The sequence below is a fragment of the Scyliorhinus canicula genome, chromosome 1, assembly GCF_902713615.1.
Source record: "Scyliorhinus canicula chromosome 1, sScyCan1.1, whole genome shotgun sequence".
Lineage (NCBI taxonomy): Eukaryota > Metazoa > Chordata > Chondrichthyes > Carcharhiniformes > Scyliorhinidae > Scyliorhinus > Scyliorhinus canicula.
In genome coordinates this window covers 283,966,090-283,990,362 of record NC_052146.1, presented here as the reverse complement: position 1 = coordinate 283,990,362, position 24,273 = coordinate 283,966,090, and the positions used below count along the sequence as shown (strand labels likewise).

Here is a 24,273-nt window from a genome sequence, read left to right as displayed (position 1 = left end):
AATATTTAAAGCTCAGACAAGCTGGTTGTCCCAGCAGCCCATACATTTATGGAGCATTTCTTCAGTCGATCCATTACCTTTTCTTTTTTTTCTTTGTTTTCTGCACTTTAGGTGTTTATTTTTTTGTTTTTGCTCATCAAAGTCAAAAATGTTACTTCTGTGAAATTGAATATCTTACTGCAGCTGTACCGGGCCTTGGTGAGACCATACCAGGATTATTGTCTGCAGTTTTTGTCTCCTTCTCTAAGAAATGATATGCCTGCCATAGAGGGAGTTCAGCGAAGGTTCACCAGACTGATTCCTGGGATGGCAGGATTGTCATATGAGGAGAGATTGGATTGACTCGGCCTGTATTCACTGGAATTCAGAAGAATCAGAGGGGATCTAATTGAAACATATACAATTCTGACAGGACTGAACAGACTGGATGTTGTTTCCGCTGGTTGGGGGGGGGGGGGGGGGGGGGGGGTTCGAGAACAAGGAGTCTCAGGATACAGGACAGACCATTTAGGTCTGAGATGAAGACGAACCTCTTAACTCAGAGGATGGTGAACCTGTGAAATTTTCGACCACAGAAGGCTGTGGAGGCCAAGTCACTGAATGTATTGAAGAAGGAATTAGATAGATTTCTCGACTCTAAAGGTGTCAAGTGGTACAGGAGAGTGTGGGAGTATTTAAACTTAAATAATAATAATCTTTACTAGTGTCGCAAGTAGGTTTACAGTAACACTGCAATGAAGTTACTGTGAAAATCCCCTAGTCACCACACTTACGCACCTGTTCGGTTACACTGAGGGAGAATTCACAATGACAATTCATCTAACACGCATGTCTTTCGGGACTTGTGGGAGGAAACCAGAGCACCCGGAGGAAACCCATGCAGACATGGGGAGAACATTCAGACTCCGCAAAGACAGTGATCCAAGCCGGGAATCGAACCCGGGTCCCCGGCGCTGTGAAGCAACAGTGCTAACCACTGTGCTACAGTGCCGCTCATAAATTGTGCCTTTTTTAAAAAAAATTTAGATTACCCAATTATTTTTTCCAATTAAGGGGCAATTTAGCATAGCCAATCCACCTACTGTGCACATTTTTGGGTTGTGGGGGCGAAACCCACGCAGACACAGGGAGAACGTGCAAACTCCACACGGACAGTGACCCAGAGCCGGGATCGAACCTGGGACCTCAGCGCCGTGAGGCGGATGTGCTAACCACTAGGCCACCGTGCTGCCCCTAACCAGCTATTTTAATACATTTTCCTGAAGTGTATTTGCTGTTCTGGGGCGAAATTCTCCGACCTCCAGCAGGGTCGGAGAATCGCCCTGGGCCACCGAAACTCCCGCCCCCGCCTTCGCCATGGCGGAAGCGGAAGAGAACCCCACATCGCGCATGCGCCGACCGGCGAAAGCCTTTCGGCCAGCCCCACTGCCGGGGGGCGCCGGTCTTTTGCGGCAGTCTTCTGGTGCCAACCGCTCCGGCGCGGGGCTGGCCCCCAAAGAATTCCCCACCTTTGGGGAGGCCCGACCCCTGAGTGGTTGGCGCTACTCCCCTACGCCGGGACCCTCCGTCACGCCGGGTAGGGGAGAATCCCGCCCCTGATCTGGAAAACACATTAGCCAATTTTGCCCATGGAAAGGTCAACAATAACATTTTGCATGATGTAGACCCCTTTAACATAATTAATACATGCAAAGGCATTTTAAAGGAACATTATCAAATACAATTTGATACCAAACCCCCTAAGAAGATATCAGGACAGGTGACCAAACATTTGGTCAAATAGGATGGGCTGCATTTAATGGAGGGTGTGGGGATCTCACCCTCTGGTTGGAAGGCTCACAATATTAAGTGCCCCACAGACATTTAAGTGGCCAGCATCGGGCCTTCCCCAGGATCAAGAACCTAACAGGCAGAATCACACCCACTGAGAGCTGCTGGTCAAGTGGTTGGCTGGCTCACCGTGCTCCTCAGTGCCAAGGAGCTGTAGAGCAGTATTGCACTGGAAAGGCCTTGGATCACTGCCAACTGGTGAGCGGTGGCTGGAAGATGGTTGTGGGCGAGGGGGATCAGCAGAATGGGCAATGGATTGGCTCCCTGCAAGCCCTCACCTCTCCTATGCAGCCTCCTCGAGGGACACCCGGTGCCTACTTACTGGCCTCAATCGACAGCGGCCTGGGAAGGCCATCCTGAAGCCTTCCCATCCTGGACTTGATGGTAATGGAGACATAAGGGTGCCTATGCGCCATCCGCGCCATCCTCCTGTCTGTTTAAGTATTCCCCCTGCCAGCAAACCCACCTCAGGGAATGACTGACAGCCACAAAAATCAATGTGACAGCGAGCGGGATCATCTGTTTTAATACTGTTAGTTGATGGATAAAAAACGACCAGGGCACTGGGGTTGAACCCCCCTTCTTCAACTTTGTTCTTTATCAAAACTATGCTATAGGATCTTCTTGGTCAGAGGCCAGATGGGCTTTCATTTAATATCTAATCAGAAAGATGGTACTTCTTCACAGTGTGCGCTCCTTTGGAATTATACTGAGGTGTCAACTTAGATTATGTACTTAAATCTCTGGAGTGGGATCAATATCCCTGAAAGTCTCAGTCCCAAGCCAGAGTGCTACTACTGCACCATGACTGCCACCTAAAAGGCAAAGCCCCTTTTAAATCTTCGTTATGATAAAGGGGTTTCCCTGTTTGCTGACCTCAATCTGTTATATTTAATAATATAAATCCGTGTCCCTTTGATATACATTTCAGTGAAAGCACAATTTGTTTCCACCTGATTTGTTCCACTCTTTTATAGAACATAGAACAGTACAGCACCGGCCGCACGGTAGCATGGTGGTTAGCATAAATGCTTCACAGCTCCAGGGTCCCAGGTTCGATTCCCGGCTGGGTCACTGTCTGTGCGGAGTCTGCACGTCCTCCCCGTGTGTGCGTGGGTTTCCTCCGGGTGCTCCGGTTTCCTCCCACAGTCCAAAGATGTGCGGGTTAGGTGGATTGGCCATGCTAAATTGCCCGTAGTGTCCTAAAAAGTAAGGTTAAGGGGGGGGGGGGTTGTTGGGTTACGGGTATAGGATTGATACGTGGGTTTGAGTGGGGTGATCATTGCTCGGCACAACATTGAGGGCCGAAGGGCCTGTTCTGTGCTGTACTGTTCTATGTTCTATGTTCTAGAACAGGCCCTTCGGCCCTCGATGTTGTGCCGAGCCATGATCACCCTACTCAAACCCACGTAACCACCCTATACCCGTAACCCAATAACCCCCCCTTAACCTTACTTTATTAGGACACTAAGGGCAATTTAGCACGGCCAATCCACCTAACCCGCACATCTTTGGACTGTGGGAGGAAACCGGAGCACCCGGAGGAAACCCACGCATACACGGGGAGGACGTGCAGACTCCGCACAGACAGTGACCCAGCCGGGAATCGAACCTGGGACCCTGGAGCTGTGAAGCATTTAAGCTAACCACCATGCTACCGTGCTGCCCACGTGGGCAGCTAAATCATTCCCAAATCTCCTTTTCTCTCATGAGAAAAGCTCAATGTTTACATCTATTTTTGGGAAAGCAATGAGTTGAAATGGATTTTTGGGCAAGGGGATGATGGTTGCTTTAAACTCACCAGCCAGTGCCATTAGCATAATTCCTGTCAATTGCAGTTGGGAGTTGAGTGTTCACAGGCACTTCAGCAGTTGGTTGCACTGCTTTGGGCCGTGCCCCCATTGTGGTCTTTAAATGGGTCCTGGGATGGGAAGGAAGAGTATTGCGAGGGAGGAGAATTGGAAGGAGATGACCGCAAGCTGGCAGTGGAAGCTGCATCTAGCGAGACTGTTGCCGCTCTTCCTGGCTGCACATAAACGTATTATAAAAAGAAACAGCTAACTTGACCATTTCCAAAGAAGAAAGGCTGGTCAGGCTGCCCTGAAGACAGGAGACTGGCCAGAGCTTTCTCCGTACAGACTCTGTTTGGTGATGGCCAATAGCAGAGGGAGGTTTGTGAACTCCGACTCCTTACTGATATACACATGAGTTCTTGGAGCTGCTTGCCAAGGCTGTCAGAAGTGCTTGAATATCCCCCAAGAAAAAATGGTGTTGGACATATTCTGGCAACCTTAAGGTGTAAGGCATACCCTCACAAAATTGGTTCTTTATCCCTACACTTTGCACTCAGGAAATGGGCACCACAAGGTCTGATTTCTTGCCCCTTGTGTGCTGATAATCCAACATGCCGTGGAATACTCGGATGCTGAATCTCAAACCCCAACCTCAAGAGTGTACTGCCAAAATTCCGCCAGCATGTCTCCTGTCCCACCAGGGGCGCCAATTTCCTCTACCACTGCGACACAAACATCAACGGAGCCAACTGATCCATCGCCCGACCGCATTTTGGAAAATCGGACCATAAGACGGTGCTCCTTCTCCCGACATACAAGCAGAAACTTAATCAGGAGAATCCAGTTAAAAAGGACATGCAGCGCTGGTCCGAGGCAACAGGAGATCTCCTACGCGACTACTTGGAGTCAGTGGTCTGGTCCATATACAAGAACTCAGTGGCCAACCCAAACGAGTATGCCACCACTGTCACAGACTTCATCAGCAAATGTGTAGCAGATTGTATGCCGAATAAGGTAGTGCGTCTGTTCCCCAGCCGGAAATCATGGTTTAATCAGGAGATTCACTCCCTACTGAAGGCCAGGTCTGCAGCATCCAAGACAGGCGACCTTGACCTATACAAAAAATCCAGGTACGCAAAACCATCAGGGATAATAGAGAGACAATACCAGACAAAGCTGGAGTCACAGACTAATGACACGGACTCTCGTCGGTTGTGGCTAGGCTTAAACAATATAATGGGCTACAAATGCATTCTATGCTTGGTTCGACCTGGGAACCATCAAACCCTTGTCAACTGCCCCAGCAGCCTCGGACACACCCAAAACCACCATCAAAGCTTCCGAAGTCAGATCGGCCTTCTTGAAAATGAATCCTCGGAAACAAGGGTCCTGACGGAATCCCTGGTCATGCACTCCGATCCTGCGTGGACCGACTGGCGGGTGTGTTCGTGGACATCTTCAACCTCTCTACTCTGTTTCGAGGTTCCCACCTGCTTCAAGAAGACCACCATCATACCGGTGCCAAAGAAGAACCAGGCAATGTGCCTCAACAACTACCGTCTGGTGGCCTTGACATCTATCATGAAGCGCTTCGAGAGGTTGGTCATGAGACCAACCATCAAATCCATAAAGACAGAATGCCTTGATCCACTGCCATTTGCATACTGCCACAACCGGTCCACAGCAGACGGCATCTCCCTGGCCCTACACTCATCCCTGGAACGTCTCATCAATAAGAACTCCTACGTCAGACTCCTATTCATTGACTACAGCTCCACCTTCAACATCATAATCCCAGCCAAGCTCATATCTAGCTCCATAACCTCGGACTTGGATCCTCCCTCTGCAACTGGATCCTCGACTTCCTGATCTATAGACCACAATCAGTAAGGATAAACAAGAACACCTTCTCCACGATAGTCTTCAATACCGGGGCCCCGCAAGGCTGCGTACTTTGCCCCCTATTATACTCCCTATACACACTCGACTGTGGCATAAGTCGGCTCCAACTCCATCTGCAAGTTTGCTGATGACACGACCATAGTGGGTCGGATCTCGAACAACGATGAGTCAGAGTACAGGAGGGAGATAGAGAACCTAGTGGCATAGTGTAACGACAACAATCTCTCCCTTAACGTCAGCAAAACTAAGGAGCTGGTCAATAGCTTCAGAAAGTGAAGTATCCCTGTCTGCATCAACGGTGCCGCAGTGGAGATGATTGATAGCTTCAAATTCCTAGATGTGCACATCACCAACAATTCTTCCAGGCCACCCACGTCCAGGCTACGACTAAGAAAGCACAACAGCTCCTACACTTTCTCAGGAAACTAAGGAAATTTAGCATGTCCACATTGATACTTACCGATTTTTACAGATGCACCATCAAAAGCATCCCATCTGGCTACATCATAGCCTGGCATGGCAACTGCTTGGCCCAAGACCGTAAGAAACTACAGACTCGTGAACACAGCCCAATCCATGACAAGAACCCGTCTCCCATTCATTTACTCTGTCTACACCTCCCGCTGCCTTGGGAAAGCGGTCAGCATTATCTTTTTTTTTTCTTTTTTTATAAGTTTAGAGTACCCAATTGATTTTTTCCAATTAAGGGGCCATCTACCTAACCTGCACATCTTTTGATTGAGGAGACGAAACCCACGCAAACACGGGGAGAATGTGCAAACACCACACGGACAATGGCCCAGAGCCAGGATCGAACCTGGGACCTCGGCGCCATGAGGCAGCAGGGCTAGCCCACTGCGCCACCGTGCTGCCCCTGGTCAGCATTATCAAAGGCTCGTGCCACCCGGCTTATTCACTCTTCCAGCTTCTTCCATCAGGCAGGAGATACAAAAGTCTCAGAATATATGCACGAACAGGTTCAAAAACAGCTTCTTCCCCGCTGTTACCAGACTCCTGAATGACTCTTATGCACTGAACTGATTTCTTCACACATCTTTTCTACCAAGTAGTACTACACTCCATATGCTCATCCGATACCTGTGCCTATGTATTTACATTGTGTATCTATCATATATCCTATGATTTTTCATGTATGGATCGATCTGTCTGGACTGTATGCAGAATAATACTTTTCACTGTACCTCGGTACACATGACAATAAATCATATCCAATCCAATCTGGAACATCCGACAGTCATCAGATATCGTGGTGTTAAATGCCAATACACGACACCCTTGGAGTTACTTTTTTAATGATTTGCTGACTCTCATCATGTTGATGAGCACTGAGTGATTATAAATGAATGATCCCACAGATTAGACAGATGACAATGTAACAACCTTGTACAGCTAAATCACTTCAAGAGACCCCATCTTGTCGTCTTCTTTTGATGAATAAATACTGTTGCTGTTCTGCATGGCTTGAGACTGTGGATATTCACATCTGTTCTGCAACTTTCAATTTTTACATGTGGTGATGAACTGTGTGTCCTACTTTATGTCCAAGAGTTTTGTGAATATCTGGCATGTTGTAAGAGGCATTTCTTGTAAATGCATACTTAGCCCGCTACTATACTCCTTGTACACACACGACAGCGTGGCAAATCCATCTACACGTTTGCTGATGATACAACCATAGTGGGCCGGATCTCGAATAACGATGAGTCAGAATACAGGAGGGAGATAGAGAATTTAGTGGAGTGGTGCAGTGACAACCATCTATCCCTCAATGCCAGGAAAACTAAAGAGCTGGTCATTGACTTCAGAAAGTAAAGTACTGTACACACCCCTGTCAGCATCAACAGGGCCGAGGTGGAGATGGTTAGCAGTTTCAAATTCCGAGGGGTACCCATCTCCAGAAATCTGTCCTGGTCCACCCACGTCGACGCTACCACCAAGAAAGCACAACAACGCCTATACTTCTCAGGAAACTAAGGAAATTTGCATGTTCACATTAACTCTCACCAACTTTTACAGATGCCCTATAGAAAGCATCCTATTTGGCTGTATCACAGCCTGATATGGCAACTGTTTGGCCTAAGACCGCAAGGAACTTCAGAGAGTTATGAACACAGCCCAGTCCATCACACGAACCTGCCTCTCATCCATTGACTCCATCTACACCTCCTGCTGCCCGGGAAAAGCGGGCAGGATAATCAAAGACTCCTCCCACCCGGCTTACTCACTCTTCCAACTTCTCCCATCGGGTAGGAGATACAAAAGTCTGAGAACACGCATGAACAGACTCAAAAACAACTTCTTCCCCACTGTTACCAGACTCCTAAACGACCTTCTTATGGACTGACCTCATTAACACGACGCCGTGTATGCTTCATCTGATACCGGTGCTTATGTAGTTACATTGTGTACCTCGCGTTGCCCTATGATATATTTTCTTTGATTTCCTTTTCTTTCCAAGTACTTAATGATATGTTGAGCTGCTCACAGAAAAATACTTTTCACTGTACCTTGGTACGCGTGACAATAAATAAATCCAAATCCAAGCTTGATTTACTAAAGTAAAATACTGCGGTTTCTGAAATAAATATAGAAAATACAGGAAATACTCAGCATTTGTGGAGAGAGAAAACAGTTTCCAGCCGATGACCTGAATTCAAGAACTGGGAAAAGCCGGGGCTGGTACAGAAAGTACAAGGTGGAGCGAGAGGATGAAAAGGTGAGAGAGAAGGGGCTGGATTTGCCGCCCTGCCGCGCCACATTTCTGCTTCACCCCACCGGCGGGATGCTTCATTACGCCGCCGGGCAATGGGGTTTCCCGTTGTGAGGCAGCCCCATGTCGTCGGGAAACCCCTGGGCCGTCGGCAAAATGGAGCATCCCGTTGGCGGAATGGTTTGTGATAGGGCGGAAGGTGAGAGACAGAGACAAGAACCAGGGGGGACAGAATTTGAGAATAAGAGATCGACCATTATAGATGAGGAAAATCTTTTTTCCTCAGAGGTGTCGTCTGTGTGTGGAGTTCTCTTCCCCTTAAAGCAGTGGAGGCTGGGTCACTGGATTTGTTCAAGGCAGAGTTGGACAGACTTTCGATAGACGAGGGAGGAAACGTTTATGGGGGTGGGGGGACTGATGGCAGTTGAGCCCACAACCAGATCAGCCATGATCTTATTGAATGGCAGTGCAGGCTTGAAGGACTGAATGGTCCACCCCTGATCCTTAGTCCTACATTCCCAAAGGACAAAACGAATGATGGTCCAAGGCAAACTGGGTGGTAATGCAGCAAGTAAAGAAATAGAGACTCAACAATTACTCCAGAAATATCACATGATAGCCACTGCTCCCACTTTTCAGACAGCTGTTGACCATGATTATACTGCTGTTGTTCACATCTGCTGTGGATCATTGTCTCCTGAGTTGTCTCAAGGCTACCCCTCTTGCCTTTGTGCCATCTCCCTTTTTGTCGTTGAATCTCTCCGGTCTTCCACGCTATCCCAAAGCTTTTCCTTTCGCTCTTTCCTCCCCTCGCACCATTCCCTGTTTTCCAGTTTGCACATCAGGTCATCAACCTGAATCATTGGGATAACTGTGTACAGTTCGTCCAGTGCCTTCTTCACTTCTGTCTGAGTGTGGAGTTGGGAGGACCTCTGTAAAAATACAAGTCAGCATTACGTAGCCATGTCTAATGCAAGCCCTATCCTTCAGCAATTCTTTTGTTTGATTGATGAACTTGACACATATATAGTACTGGGTCAGAATCTCAATGATTCTCTGTTAGTGCTGAATATTATATGGCTCTTCATTATTATGCCCTGTGCAGTGGCAAACCGATTTTAATTTGCCAGTCAATGGGACTGCCTCAGACACGTTGTTGTAAACCAGGCCCAGATGTGCTGTGTCATGGAAATCACCGTCAGATTATCACTCTGCTCATTTTACTTACCCAGGCCAGAGAGCTGCACATTCCTCATCAAGAATTCCAACCTGGGCCTGATGAGAAATGTGCAATGCAGCAGCTCCGGGTTCCTTCCAGTGCAGGGCAACAGTGTCACGGGAAGTGAAGCCATGCAGTCACTGCCCTATACCAGGTAAGTTTAAAGGTTCCCAGCCATTTGGAGAAGGCAGGGAGAAAGTAAATGTATAAGATAAACATAGACAAATAGGAGCAGGAGGAGGCTATATGGCCCTTTGAGCCTGCTTTGCCATTTATTATTATCATTAGCCTGTTCCCACTTTCCCCCCTTATCCTTTGATCCTTTCGTCCCGAGAGCTCAGGACCTATTTCATCTGCTGAAGTCGTGGAAATTTCTTTAAGGCCACAGAGCTGATTGCACTAAATAGAATCCCATTGTCACTTATAGACCCTTTTCTCTTTGGCATGTCCTGCGCTCCATTGGAGGACTACTGTTCCTTTGTATATTAGCAGGTTAAAAGAGGCTAACCCAACAGGAAATAATTGGTTTTGTGGGGTATATTTTATGAATATTCGCAGTTTCCTGACCTGTGCTCCTAGCGTGCGTAACTTCTCACCCTGAATTCCAATTAATAACATCTACCAGTCCTTCTCATTCTTTACAAGGATTGTTTTACATCTGTGACATCTGAAAGGGGTTGAACTATAAACTTTTATATTATATAAATAATATATTGGTAGATCTTCACAGCATTATTCAAAGTTATTATGAGAATGTACTGTGAATAACAATGGAAGTGCGAGGATCTGATTCCATAATTCATGCGTTTTAAAAAATAACTTTAGTTTTAGGAATTAAAGTCTTTAGGAATTAGAGGTGGAGCTGGAAGCCATCTTAGGTGGGCCTAGGACCCAGGAATTTGTGTAAGATAAAAGGAGACTTCGGTCGCGTCACGTGCAAGCAAGTTGCATGAAAGGCGGTTCCCAGAAGGGACTTTGTTTTTGATCACTTTTACCCGTTTTCTGAGGCAATTTAGGTGTCCACACCTAGTTAGTTGATTCAGGGAACTTTTTTCCGATGGAGGAGTGTCGAAAACGTCGACGAAGAAGCCCAATGTGAAGAAAGCCTAGGGTGGGTAGCCCATCGAAAGACCCTGAAGGAAGGAAGATGGCTGTCTCGTCCATTACATTAGACACAAAGGGGAGTATTTGTGCAGTTTATTTATGCCTCTTTTTGTTATGTTTTTGTTTCCTTGGAGGTTGGGGCTGTAAGAGGGTGGATTGACATGTTGCTTGGAGGGGAAAGAACCTTGCTAACAATGTTGTGTTTGGGTACTTTGGTGAGGGAATGGGTCAGGAGGGATTGGGTAGTTGTTCTCAGTGTGGGGGTATTGGAGAGGGACCCTGAGTTGGGGCCACATAATTAGCGGGAAAGAGAAGGGGTAGCTAGTGAATGGGAGTAGAGTGGATGGAAAGACTGCGGCTTGGCAATTGAGCTATTGGCTATTGCTCTGAGGGCCTCGGACAAGTGGAGAGGAGTTGTGAGGGGCAGGGTAGAACACAGAGTCCCAGTATGCGGACGGCCTTTTCCTGTATTTAAGGGATCTGGGGCCAGTTATGAGGGGCACCATAGGTACATTGAAGACGTTTGGCTCCTTCTCAGGGTCTAAGTTAAATTTGGGTAAGAGTGAGTATTTTGTGGTTAGCCCTTCGGGGGGGAAGATCTGGGTTGCCGGGGGGGCGTCTGCCCTTCTGTCTGGGTGGGACTAGTTTCCGGTATCTGGGGGTCCAGATGGAGCGGGATTGGGCGCGGCTTCGCAAATTATATTCCACCAGCCCAGCGAGCAGGGTCAGGGTGGATCTACAGAGGTGGGATGGCCTTTCGTTGCCGCTGGCGGGCCAGGATCATTCCATTAAGATGAACATCTTGAACATCTTGCCACGATTCTTGTTTTTATTTCAATGCTTCCTAGTTTTTATACCCAAGTTGTTCTTTCGGGGGATGCAGCGGCACATAGCAGGTGTTATATGGGTGGGGAGAACTCCTCAGATCCGGATGAGGGTCCTACAGAAGTGATGAGCCATCAATTGCTCACGTGAGACGAGTTGCTGTACCAAAGTTAGACTTTAATAAGCTAGAACTTAGCCCTGTGGTCGACTACAATAAATGGACGACCGCCGGGCGTTCTGACTATTTATACCTCGGTATGGAGGCGTGGTTAACTCAGCCTCTCGACCAATCGGAGAGCCGTCACATGACTGGTTTCAATCAATCGGTCGAGAAGCACATGACCGACCAGGGCCAATAGTAAGCCGGTGTTCTGCACCAATGGCAGACAGCTATGCAAATCATACCACCACAAGAAGGAAAGCAGGTGTGGGGGTGAGGGGGTGCTGGCGCTGCCAAATTTGATGTTTTATTACTGGACAGCCAATGCAGAGAAGGTGTTGGGATGGTGCGGTGACCTGGAAGCTACCTGGGTGCAGATGGAATCGGGGTTGTGCAAATGGTCTAGCTTGAAGATGCCGCCGATGGCGTCTCTGCCATGTGCTCTGGCTAATTATTCTTCAAACCTGATTGTCGTCTCCACTTTGAAAATATGGTAGCAACTCCGTCAGCATTTTAGGCTGGAGGCAGTGTCAAGATGGGCCCATATCTGTAGGAATCTTTTGTTTCAGCTGGCGAAATTGGATGCCACATTTGGGAATTGGAAAGGTAAGGGGCTGGAGAGGGTGAGGGATTTGTTTCTGGAGAGGCGGTCTGCCAGCTTGGAGGAGTTGAAGGAGAACAAAGAACAAAGAAAATTACAGCACAGGAACAGGCCCTTCGGCCCTCCCAGCCTGCGCCGATCCAGATCCTTTATCTAAACCTGTCTCCTTTTTCCAAGGTCTACTCCCCTCTGTTCCCGCTGAGAAAGCAGGACTTGTGGGTTTGGATACGTTCAGGTACTTACTGGTACGGGATTTTGTTCGGTAGACATTCCCGACATTCCCACTAGTGCTGCCACCTACTTTATTGGACAGGATTCTCTCCTGCACGGGATGGGAAAAGGGCAGCATGTAATCGGATGTAATGGTGTTACAGTTAAATAAAGGTAATTACGAGGGCATGAGGGAGGAACTGGCGAAAATCGACTGGAAGCAGACCCTAGTGGGGAAGACAGCAGAGCAAAAATGGTAGGAGTTTGTATGCATAATTGAGGACACTGTACAGAGGTTCATCCCCAAGAAAAGAAAGATTATCCGGGGAGGGATTAGACAGCCATGGCTGACAAAGGAGGTCAGGAAATGTATCAAAGAAAAAGAGAGATCCTATAAAGTGGCCAAAAGCACTGGGAAATCAGAAGATTGGGAAGGCTACAAAAACAAACAGAGGTTAACAAAGAGACAAATAAGGAAGGAGAGGATCAAATATGAAGGCAGGCTAGCCAGTAATATAAGAAATGATAGTAAAAGTTTCTTTCAATACATAAGAAACAAACGACAGGCCAAAGTAGACATTGGGCCAATTCAAACTGATTCCGGAAGGCTAGTGATGGGAGACGAGGAAATGGCTGGAGAACTTAATAAGTACTTTGCGTCTGTCTTCACAGTGGAAGACATGAGTAATATCCCAAAAATTATAGAGGGTCAGGGGGCTGAGTTGAGTATGGTTGCCATTACAAAAGAGATGGTGCTAAAAAAGCTAAAAGGTCTTAAAATTGACAAATCTCCTGGCCCCGATGGGCTACACCTGAGAGAGGTGGCTGAAGAAATAGCGGAAGCGTTGGTTGAGATCTTTCAAAAATCACTGGAGTCAGGGAAAGTCCCGGACGATTGGAAGATCGCTGTTGTAACCCCCTTGTTCAAGAAAGGATCAAGACAAAAGATGGAAAATTATAGGCCAATTAGCCTAACCTCGGTCGTTGGTAAAATTCTAGAATTGATCGTTAAGGATGAGATTTCTAAATTCTTGGAAGAGCAGGGTCGGATTAGAACAAGTCAACATGGATTTAGTAAGGGGAGGTCGTGCCTGACGAACCTGTTAGAATTCTTTGAGGAGGTGACAAGTAGGTTAGACCAGGGAAACCCAGTGGATGTGGTCTATCTGGATTTCCAAAAGGCCTTTGATAAGGTGCCACACAGGAGGCTGCTGAGTAAGGTGAGGGCCCATGGTGTTCGAGGTGAGCTACTGGCATGGGTTGAGGATTGGCTGTCTGACAGAAGGCAGAGAGTTGGGATAAAAGGTTCTTTTTCGGAATGGCAGCCGGTGACCAGCGGTGTCCCACAGGGTTCAGTGTTGGGGCCACAGCTGTTCACCATATATATTAATGATCTGGATGAAGGAACTGGGGGCATTCTAGCGAAGTTTGCCAATGATACGAAGTTAGGTGGTCAGGCAGGTAGTGCTGAGGAAGTGGGGAGGCTGCAGAAGGATCTAGACAGTTTGGGAGAGTGGTGCAGGAAATGGCTGATGCAATTCAACGTGAGAAAATGTGAGGTCTTGCACTTTGGAAAAAAGAATCCAAGCATAGACTACTTTCTAAACGGTGAGAAAATTCATAATGCCAAAGTACAAAGGGATCTGGGAGTGCTAGTCGAGGATTCCCTAAAGGTAAACACGCAGGTTGAATCTGTGATTAAGAAAGCGAATGCAATGTTGTCATTTATCTCAAGAGGGTTGGAATATAAAAGCAGCGATGTGCTATTGAGCCTTTATAAGGCTCTGGTTAGGCCCCATTTGGAGTACTGTGTCCAGTTTTGGGCCCCACATCTCAGGAAGGACATACTGGCACTGGAGCGTGTCCAGCGGAGATTCACACGGATGATCCCTGGAATGGCGGGTCTAACATATGATGAACGGCTGAGGATCCTGGGATTGTATTCATTGGAGTTTAGAAGGTTAAGGGGAGATCTAATAGAAACTTACAAGATAATACATGGACGCAAAGAAACTGTTTCCGTTAGGCGAGGAGACGAGGACCCGTGGGCACAGCCTTAGAATTAGAGGGGGTAAATTCAGAACAGAAATGCGGAGACATTTCTTCAGCCAGAGAGTGGTGGGCCTGTGGAATTCATTGCCGCGGAGTGCAGTGGAGGCCGGGACGCTAAATGGCTTCAAGGCAGAGATAGATAAATTCTTGATGTCGCGAGGAATTAAGGGCTACGGGGAGAATGCTGGTAGGTGGAGTTGAAATGCCCATCAGCCATGATTGAATGGCGGAGTGGACTCGATGGGCCGAATGGCCTTACTTCCACTCCTATGTCTTATGGTCTTATAGTGAAAGCAAGCACTCAGCTTGAAGAAAGCAAGAAAGAGAGCTTGGAGCTATAAAGCAGCTGTGGAAGAGGAGAATCGAGCTACAGCCACTTGGTGGTACTGAACTTGAATATTGCTGAAAAGAGAGACATGTTCCTGAAGATTTTTGTCTTGCACTTATCAGAACAAACACAAGGATGCCAAATTACAACTGATCGTAATCTATTCTATAAGGGAAAAGGGTGCAGATAGGTTGACAAGTTTATTCTGATTGATCATGGTGGTGCAATGGAGAAAGCAGTGGGGTGCCAGAGACTCCCGAAGCTCCTGAGTAATTCACAAAAGGTGCAAGGTTTGAACATATTCCTTTTGTTTTCAGGGAAAGGTCCCTGCTCAAGAATGTGCATTGTTTCGAGCAAGTGTAAATGAGCCATATTACGGGCTTGATTGATTATCTTAAATTCATTGTTAGTTTAGCTATTAGCACACACAAGCTGGTTCATCAATCATGGAATCACCTCTCACAGTAGACGTTTTGTTTTGGGTTTGCAAGTGTGGTTGCATTCCGTGATGGATTGGACCTTTGGAAGTGTTTGAGGGTCGAAGAGGGTGGGTGGGCAAGAGAGGGGGGAAGCCACGGTTTCAGAGGTGGTGAGGGGGGAGGGGAGAGGGAATCTTGGGTTTGGAGGGCCCTCTAATGGGCCCAGGAGGCCAGTTAAGGAGGGGCACTCTCCCTACCCCCCCCCCCCCCCCCCCCAACCCACCAGCCTGCACAGAGAAACCTGGTGGGCTGGCCATTTAGCATGGGCCTTTCTGCTGCTGGTTTAATTCCAGTGGTGGCAGAACTAAGCCCTTAAGTGGGCACTAATTGCCGTGCCACCCTGCCACTGGTAAAATTCTTGTGGGAGCGGATAGTTGGCAGGCAGGTTGCTGTTGAACTTCATGTGGCCCCCGCCTTCAATGTGGGGACGTGGGTGATGGACGCTGGAGCAGTTTGATACAACTGAGTGGCTTGCTGGGCTATTTCATAGGGAAGTCCATTGCGGTCACTCTGGAGTCACATGTTGACAAGAATGGCAGATTTCGTACCCTGAAGGATATTAATGAATCAGATGTGTTTTTACAAAATCATTATTGATGAGACTAACACTTTATCCCAAATATTTGTTAATTGTTTGAATTTGAGTTCCCCTAGCTGCTGATTTAGGATTTGGACTCCAGAACATTAGGCAAGACCTCTAGATTACTAGACTAGTAGCCAATATACCCCACCTCCCCATTCTTTATATAGCTGTTAGCTCACGCTCATATGGATTATAACCTATATATGTTATATAGGTTATAACATATAATCTATATGTATTGCTATTGTATAATAGATAAATAATTTAGTCATGATTCTTCCGTCATCATGAGCTTGGGACAATGTTGAGGGAACAACTCATCTTTTCCTGCCTCTCAATTTTACACATTTGGGGCGGAACAGTAGGACAGTGGTTAGCACTGCTGCTTCACAGTTCCAGGGTCCCAGGTTCGATTCCCGCCTTGGGCCACTGTCTCTGCGGAGTCTGAACATTCTCCTTGTGTCTGTGTGGGTTTCCCACAGGTGCTCCGGTTTCCTCGTACAGTCCAAAGATGTGCAGATTAGGTGGATTGACCATGCTAAATTGCCCTTAGTGTCCAAAAAGGTTAGGTGGGGTTACTGGGTTACGGGGATAGGGTGGAGGTGTGGGCTTAAGTGGGATGCTCTTTCCAAGGGCCGGTGCAGACTCAATGGGCTGAATGACCTCCTTCTGCACTGTATATTCTATGATCTATGAAATCTGAAGTAAAAAGAGGGAATTGAAAATGTCCAGCATGGAGATCAGCATCGGAGAGAGAAAGCTGTTGTCAGTGGCAAAGTGTGACACAGATTACATAGATTCAAAAATTGAATTAAAACTCAAGAGGCTGTGCCAGTTCAAAATTTTTTGTAAATGTAATATGCGCAGCATCATTTGTTGAAAAACTGATTGGTTACTTCATGCCAACAGGGCTGCAAGTTCAACCCCAGAGCTGTTGAGTTCCTGATCTCAGTCCTGCCGCTGTAATTGGTTAATTAGGGAGTCATAAACAGAGTCACACCTGGGGTGAGGATGGGGGTGTCATGAAAAGGATCTCACTTTTGCTCACGCTGACTGCTTTGTTGCTATTAACATGTGGAATATTATAAGGGGGGTTCTTCAAGTTGTAAGCTTAACATTATAAACAGGTACTATTGGTAAGGTAGTGTAAAGACCACATCAACTTTCTATATTCCATGCACACATGGCAATATGGCAATTGATTTATGCTGTTGACCCTGAATTTCACAGTACATAATACCTTAATGCAACTGAAAATCACTAATGAGAAGTACTGTGTTCTTTGACGCAGTTACCAGCTACCGAGTGGCTACAAGCCAGCTCCTATGGACCTGAGCCACATCAAATTAACCTCAACGCAGGAAGCCATGGTGGACAAACTGGCAGAGAATGCCCACAATGTCTGGGCCAGGGACCGCATCAGGCAAGGCTGGACTTACGGCATTCAGCAGGTAAGTCGTGTCCTATCGTTCTTGCAATGAATGTCACATCCTAAGTTATTGCCTCAAGGGACTTGCTGCTGATTAGACAGAATGGAAGCCATGAAAGTTTCAATAGGTTTTGCATTTTTAATGAGCCCATTGCTAGCTGAATGTGAGGCTGCAGTACGTTTATCCATCTTTCGGGCAGCAGAGTGGGACAGTTGCAGTGTCAGAGATTTATGTTTGACACTGCACTTGATGCTGCAGAACTACCTCAGCAGGTGGGTGGATAGGACATGGGAGAGCCTAGTCTACAGTAGCTAGATTTACTTCAATTTCCAGAACAGTGACCGCTCTCTCGAGACTTGGTGGTTCAGGTTAACAACAGCAAAACAACATCTTTATATGTTAAAGGTTTATATACTTGAGGGGTATGAATGCTTCAGACACTCCGGACTGGGTTTTGCCAGCCCTCTAGGGCTGTTGGGCAGAAGCCATAAAATGGCAAGAGAAGACAGTGCCCCCAGTGCCTTCACACCCCCTTGGCAGCTGGGATGGCAGAGTGGCTAGTTCTCTGATTGGCTTGCAGCTTTTGGAGCTGGCTTCTCATCCATTACTGCAACAAGAGCGTCGACGGCAACTAATTAGTTATTGGATGGGCCGAAGATACAGCCGGGGTAGGGTGCCTCTGCAACCCTGAGTACATTCAGTCCTCGAGTGGGCTACCAGCTTCAAAAACACACATGCTTCTGTTGTTGATGGAAAGCCCCTTTGGAGTCATTCTGCTGTCAGAACCAGTGCTGCACTTCAGACACGTGCTGATGCACGTCACATTGTTGAACACAGACTCCAAATTTCTTCCTCTGCTCCACAGATTTCGCGCTCTTCTCCACGGCCTGAGCATAACGGGGCTTGTCACAAGCAACAAGCTTGCGCCTTGAGAATGGGCTTAAAAGACAGTCCTTTGGTGCAGTGTTGGACCTTTACTGAGCCATCAATGTAACTAATGCCTGCCCTCACTTTGCTCAGTGCTAGGACAAGACTCACAGACACAGTTTCCAGGAACTCTCATGCACACATTTAAGGAACAGCCTCTGGGTGCAAGAGCAGGAGGGGAAAAAAAATCACTCTTATTCACTTGACTGGACTTTGGACCAGATCTGTCACAGGGCAGAAACCTGATGCATTTGGATTCTGTTGAAAATTTCACCCCCATTCCTTATCAGATAGGTCATTCAAGGGGTGAATCAAAGGCGGAGAAATGGAGTTGAAGTACAGATCAACCTAGAAGCGGACTTACATTTTTGGGGGCCTCACATTCTCTGTCTTTGTTGGGGGCCCGATGACACACCCCACCCCCTGGTGATGTGGCTGCCTGCCCCCAATGACGCCAAGCTCCACTCCCAATGATGTCAATGCTCTCCTGACCCCGCCCGCCCTCAGCTGTAGTGCTCTTTAACATATCACAACAACAAGCCAGTACTGTAATTGATAAATTGAGATGTACAATATGCAAGGCACAGAATACAGAAACCCAGAATCGCTGCTTGACAGACAGCTATCATGCTCTTTAACTTATGACAACAACAAGCCTGAGCTATAATTGATAAATTGAAATCCAAGCCTACCTGTTGTCAGCACAATGGTAGAAGTAGTCATATTGTGATCTGTGTGTCTTGAGACGAGTAAACATGAACTGGCTGATGAGCAACGGGATGGAGAAATCAGCCGATGATATAAGTGCGGCGTAGCACAGGCCAGTGCTGGTCAGAATGAGCCTGAAAAGGTCCAGTGCAGGAACAAATATTCCAATAATGTGGAATTTCCAGTCCAAGTCTAACATCAGTGGTTTTGCTGGCAACTGTCTGGCAGGATTTGTTTCTTTAATTGTCCACATGAGTAAGAAGAGACTTTCCGAAGGCCAATAAAGAGTGATGGGGGATGTCGATTACTCACCGGTTATAACTGTCTGCATGTGACCATCAGCCATTATATCAGACCAGCATATGTTCTCTCTTGAAGAACAGAAATTTAGACTGAAGAAAGTAGTAGAGGGACGGATTGTTTAGATTTTCTGGCTTCATCAGTTGTTAGCGCTCCATGGCAACTTGGTTGACTTTTCTTCTGCACTTTCTCGTAAAAAAATCATCAACCACATCACTGTTGGTAAAATCTTGCAAGGATATATTTTCAATGGTCATGATTTCTAAACTTGTCAAATATTCCTGACTCATCACGCTTCACGGATAATTTTTCACTCTTGCCAGTACAGAGATAGAACAGTCACCGGAAGTATTTGTGGCAGGTATTGTTAAAAATATTTTCAGAATGGTTTCCACATTTTGGAAAGCGTGCCCGCAAACCATCACGTACAAGTCTGTGCAAATCAGCTGCTGATCTCGAAGCGCAGAGCTCACCGCTATCGATGAATTGAATGAATTGCTTCACTACATCGTCAAAACGATTTGTGTCCATGTCCTCCCTGTAGAATTCGATAACCTCTTATTGCAGTGTTCTCATCCAAACTATATTGAAAAGCATTCAAAATAATTCAACAGTCTTCTTCAGAGATTCACTTCTACTCTGCAATTGCAATATTATTGGGTCACAAATAACACTGACAGTCTCAATAATGATATTCTTTTTCCCTTTTAGAGTGATGCATTGTCTCTAGTTTCATCCAAAAATAACTTCCTCTGTCTTGTACACATCTCGTCATCAGAGGGACCTGTATTCTTTCTTGATGTCCGTGCCTCTCCTTCCACTGAGCTACTGTCATTTAGAACTTCCAAGCCAAAATGTTTAACTGAGGCTAACAATTATGAACCATTCAATAAAGTTGTATCAACATTTTGCAGGGATTTTCTGACAGCATTAATTCTTTGAAGTAAATGGTTCCGCAAAACAGCAAAGACTGCAAATTTGTACTTTTCAAATTTCTCTGCTAAGGATTTTGCTCCAGCTTTCACATGTGGTTTCTCGGATTTTGATGGGGCTATGTCTGATAAGCATTCCTTTATATCAACAAAGTTCAGTCTCAAAGGCAACGGCATCTGCATGAGCGGACCACGTGGTATCACAAATTCTTTTGATCATCAAATGTTTTCCATGTGCCTACTCCAAGCGTGATTGCAGCATATTCCACTGATGTGTGGAAACCAAAAAGAAGGCATACATTTTTTGAACAAAGTCAAAGAAATGAACGACTGCCTCACAGGATTCAGCTGCAGCATTGCAGGTTAAATTCAAGGAGTGACTGGAACATGGGCTGACGAATGCAGGGAGGCTTGCATTGTTCAGTCTTACTTGTCGACCTGAATATTTTCCTCCCATACTTATGGCATCTTCAAAGCTCTGCTCATGACAATTTTTGAATCCCAAATCTCAATTTGAAAGGATTTCCAAAACCGTTGCCTCTGGGCACTCAAGTGTAGGGTTGTAGCTGGACAAAACAGAGAAATCGTTCTACAACTTCACCATTGTTGGTCACATATCTTAAAATGAATGTCTCACATCTGGTGTTGAATCAACTATCATGGAATAGTATTTAGCATCTTTTACTTCATTGATGAATTGGTTTCTGAACCGTTCTGCTATTTTAGTGATGAAGTCATTGTAGGTTCTGTGTGTTAAAAAGGCTGGTGTCCCCTGAGCCACAATGTTGATAACTTTTCAAATACTCTTTGAGAAGTTCATCAAATTCACTGAGATATTCCAGGCAGGCTAAAACAATGATCTCTTGAACTTGACACTGATGACTCATCATGTCTTCTCAGAGGTAGTCCCAAGGAAGGCAACAGTTTGATTGTGGCAACAACACAGCTCAGCACTTTCCTCCAACAAGAATACTTATTTTCAAACTGAGCCGGTAACACAGAATCAATTCTTCCAGATAATTTACATCTTTGAACGAAAGCACCACATAGCCTTAACATGGCTTCAGCAATATCACTTCCAACATTGGATAAAAGCAAATTACTGCGGATGCTGGAATCTGAAACCAAAAAAGAGCTTTAACAAAGGGCCATTCTGACTCGAAACGTTAGCTCTTTTCTCTCCCTACAGATGCTGCCAGACCTGCTGAGACTTTCCAGCATTTTCTCTTTTGGTTTCACTTCCAACATTTCTCCAGTTAGAGTACCCGTTGACCATTGATTTTTTTTTTCCCTTTACTAGGATCAGGGAACAATTTGCAAACCTAACTGCCTTCGGGGGTTTCTGAAAAAAAAAATCAACCAATTTCTCCTTCCCGTCATCCCGTTTCTCTTCACCTCAGAAAGTGGGACTCATGGAAATTTCATAACTGCTTTCAGCCTCCAACCTCAAACGCTTTTCTCAAATTACTATGTTTCTGTTATACTTATCACAAAATATTCAATTGTACCCAGTGGAACAGATTTTGGGCCATGAGGCAATGTTCTCGGGGTAGGTTTCTTCCATCACTTCCACAGCAGAAGAATGAGTTTGATCAGTACCTTGCAGTTCCATTCCCATTTCAAGGTCCACTTCTTCCTGTTCACGTTTGTCAGGCTATGTATCGTCTCCGTAAAGTAGAGGGTGAAGTCAGCAGACAAGTCTCCAAACCTTTTTGTGGATGTTGTTCTTGAGGATGAATGTGCAGTTTGGGCACTGCTCAATACGTAAAACCTATTAAAGTGCCAAACTGTCTTTTTGCTTAGCTTCATCCTCTAGCCTCGCCTTGAACTTTCTGCGGTTTTGCCCGCCAGATTCATGGTGTCTCTTCATATTGAGTGATCTGTCTTGATTTCAATGATTCATGAATATGAACCTTTAGCTCTTTTGACGAATCTTTTACTTAAGCAAAAGCAGCCGATTATATAAGCCTCTCAAAGGCAGTGACGAATTAAACAAAGATTATTAAACAAAGAGTTGACAGGGGGGAAGTCTTCGGAATTTGTGAAAAGAATTGGTGTGAGGAAGAACCGAAGTTCACTGCCAACATCCTACCAGATTTATGGCTGCTAGCAATAGGGTTCAGGAAGGCTGTTTTGCCAACAATGAAGGTTATCATTAAAGACACCGGCATTGATCAGAGACAGAAATAACACCAAAAAAGTTGGTAAACACAACTTACAAAAACAAGAAGAAAGAAAATGTTGGTTGCTGCTCAGCCCTCTCACACTCAGTCCTGGCAGGCCTCTGGCTCTGGTCAAGTCGCTCTGCCCCTACCAGCCGTTGCACCCCAGTTTCCTGAAAACTACGATGCCAGTGCTTGCCTGGCCCTCTGTGCACCTGTTGACTGCTGCCCGCTTACCTCTCGGCTCTTGTTCAGGTGACCGGACCTCGAACTTCGATGACTGCGTGTGCTCCTGTCTGGCTGCTGGCTAACTGGGCTGGCCTCTGTTGTTTGTTTGTCGGGCCGCCCTTCCTCCCCTCCTCAGCCCTGGCCTGGAGGTCACGAGTTGCCCCGCTCCCATCGACAGCTGTTGGCCAGCACCTCCTCCTCGCCTCGCTGAAGGTGTCGCAGGCTCTCACATTCTGATGTTAAGTCAGCTCCCTCACTTTTGCCTCAGGCTGACCTTCATGCCGAATGCCACACACCTAGCTGTGGCTTCGTGCCTTTACTCAATAAAAGTTCAGAAATTGCACACCAATTCAGGAGATTAGTGCCTGAACTGCTCTAAATCTCCATCACCACCCAAAGTCTGGCAAACTGTTTTCCTAAAGAGGAGTCCACCAATCAGATCCCAAAGTTGTCCTGTATTGCTGGTTAATAGGCTCATTGAGCCTATCTGCAAATTCAGGCTCTTATTGGTGTTCCCACGCAGCGGTCACCCCTTGGTATGGGAGCCCCCCCCCCGTTGGCCGTGATCCAGCGCTATGTATTTCATTGAAAGTCCACCTCTGGATCTACCATGATGGAATTGAAAGGCGGAACAATCTTGATGGGCTAAAAGGCCTCTGCTTTGAATATTCCTTGAAAGTGCAGCCCCGAATATTTTGAGTGTTTCATTTTGAAAGCAGTTACTCTGTTTCTCAGCCATTAATTCCCCTTCTGGAAGATGTTTCTGTGGTGTTGATTTCCTGTACGATTTCACGGTTGCCAAAGGAGTACTAAAAATACTTCTGTCTTGCTGAGAGGAGCTCTGTGCAGTGAATTACTTGGCAGTTAGTCCTCCATAATTGGTACTGGCAAAGCAATAAATTTCCAGAGTCATTATGTGCCAGTATATGTGAGCAGCAGATTCAATGCAATCAGATTTGACTGATAGAATTGGTGGTAGTTATGTAACTAGTGCTGGTTTTGTTTACAAATACAGAAAATTATTTTCTTTCATGTTTTCCATGATTGAAAAGCAAGAAAGACGGACAAACTTAATTACTTGCATTTATATAGTAACATTCCCATCCTCTGCCCAAAACCCTTCACAGCTAATGAAACACTTGTTGATGTGTCGCAATATAGGGAAACACAGCAACCAAGGCATCATGTCCAATAAGCCAAGTAAGCTGTAATCAGGAGATTGCTCCGAGAGTCATTATGGCACAGGAGGAAGCCGTTGTTTCCATTGGCTCTATGCCGGCGTTCTGTAGAGCAGTCCAGTCAGTCCCATTTCCCTACAAGTTTATATCCCATCCAATTTACTTCCGAAATCATCGATCGTCTCCACTTTCACCAGCCTTGTGTGCAGCAAGCTCCAGGCCATTACGGTCGCACAAGTGATTAGCACTGTGGCTTCACAGTGCCAGGGTCCCAGGTTCGATTCCCTGCTGGGTCACTGTCTGTGCGGAGTCTGCTCGTTCTCCCCCTGTCTGCATGGGTTTCCTCCGGGTGCTCCGGTTTCCTCCCACAGTCCAAAGGTGTGCGGGTTAGGTGGATTGGCCATGATAAATTGCCATTAGTGACCAAAAAAGGTCAGGATATGTTGGGTTACAGGGATAGGGTGGAAGTGAGGGCTTAAGTGGGTCGGTGCAGACTCAATGGGCCGAATGGCCTCCTTCTGCACTGTATGTTCTATTACCACTTGCTGTGAAAAAATGTTTTCCTCACATTCCCCCTACATCAAAAAGTTA

The 24,273-nt window shown here is 46.3% G+C and overlaps 1 protein-coding gene across 4 annotated transcripts in view; it reads left to right on the top strand.

Moving 5' to 3' along the window:
• The window catches only part of ryr2a (ryanodine receptor 2a (cardiac)), a 936,900-nt gene that overhangs the window by 512,983 nt on the left and 399,644 nt on the right, over positions 1-24,273 (top strand). For all 4 annotated transcript variants that reach the window (XM_038814319.1, XM_038814304.1, XM_038814294.1 and 1 more), the window contains one exon: positions 17,109-17,268. In XM_038814319.1, coding sequence (XP_038670247.1) covers positions 17,109-17,268 — 160 coding nt within the window. The remainder of the gene's footprint in view (positions 1-17,108; positions 17,269-24,273) is intronic.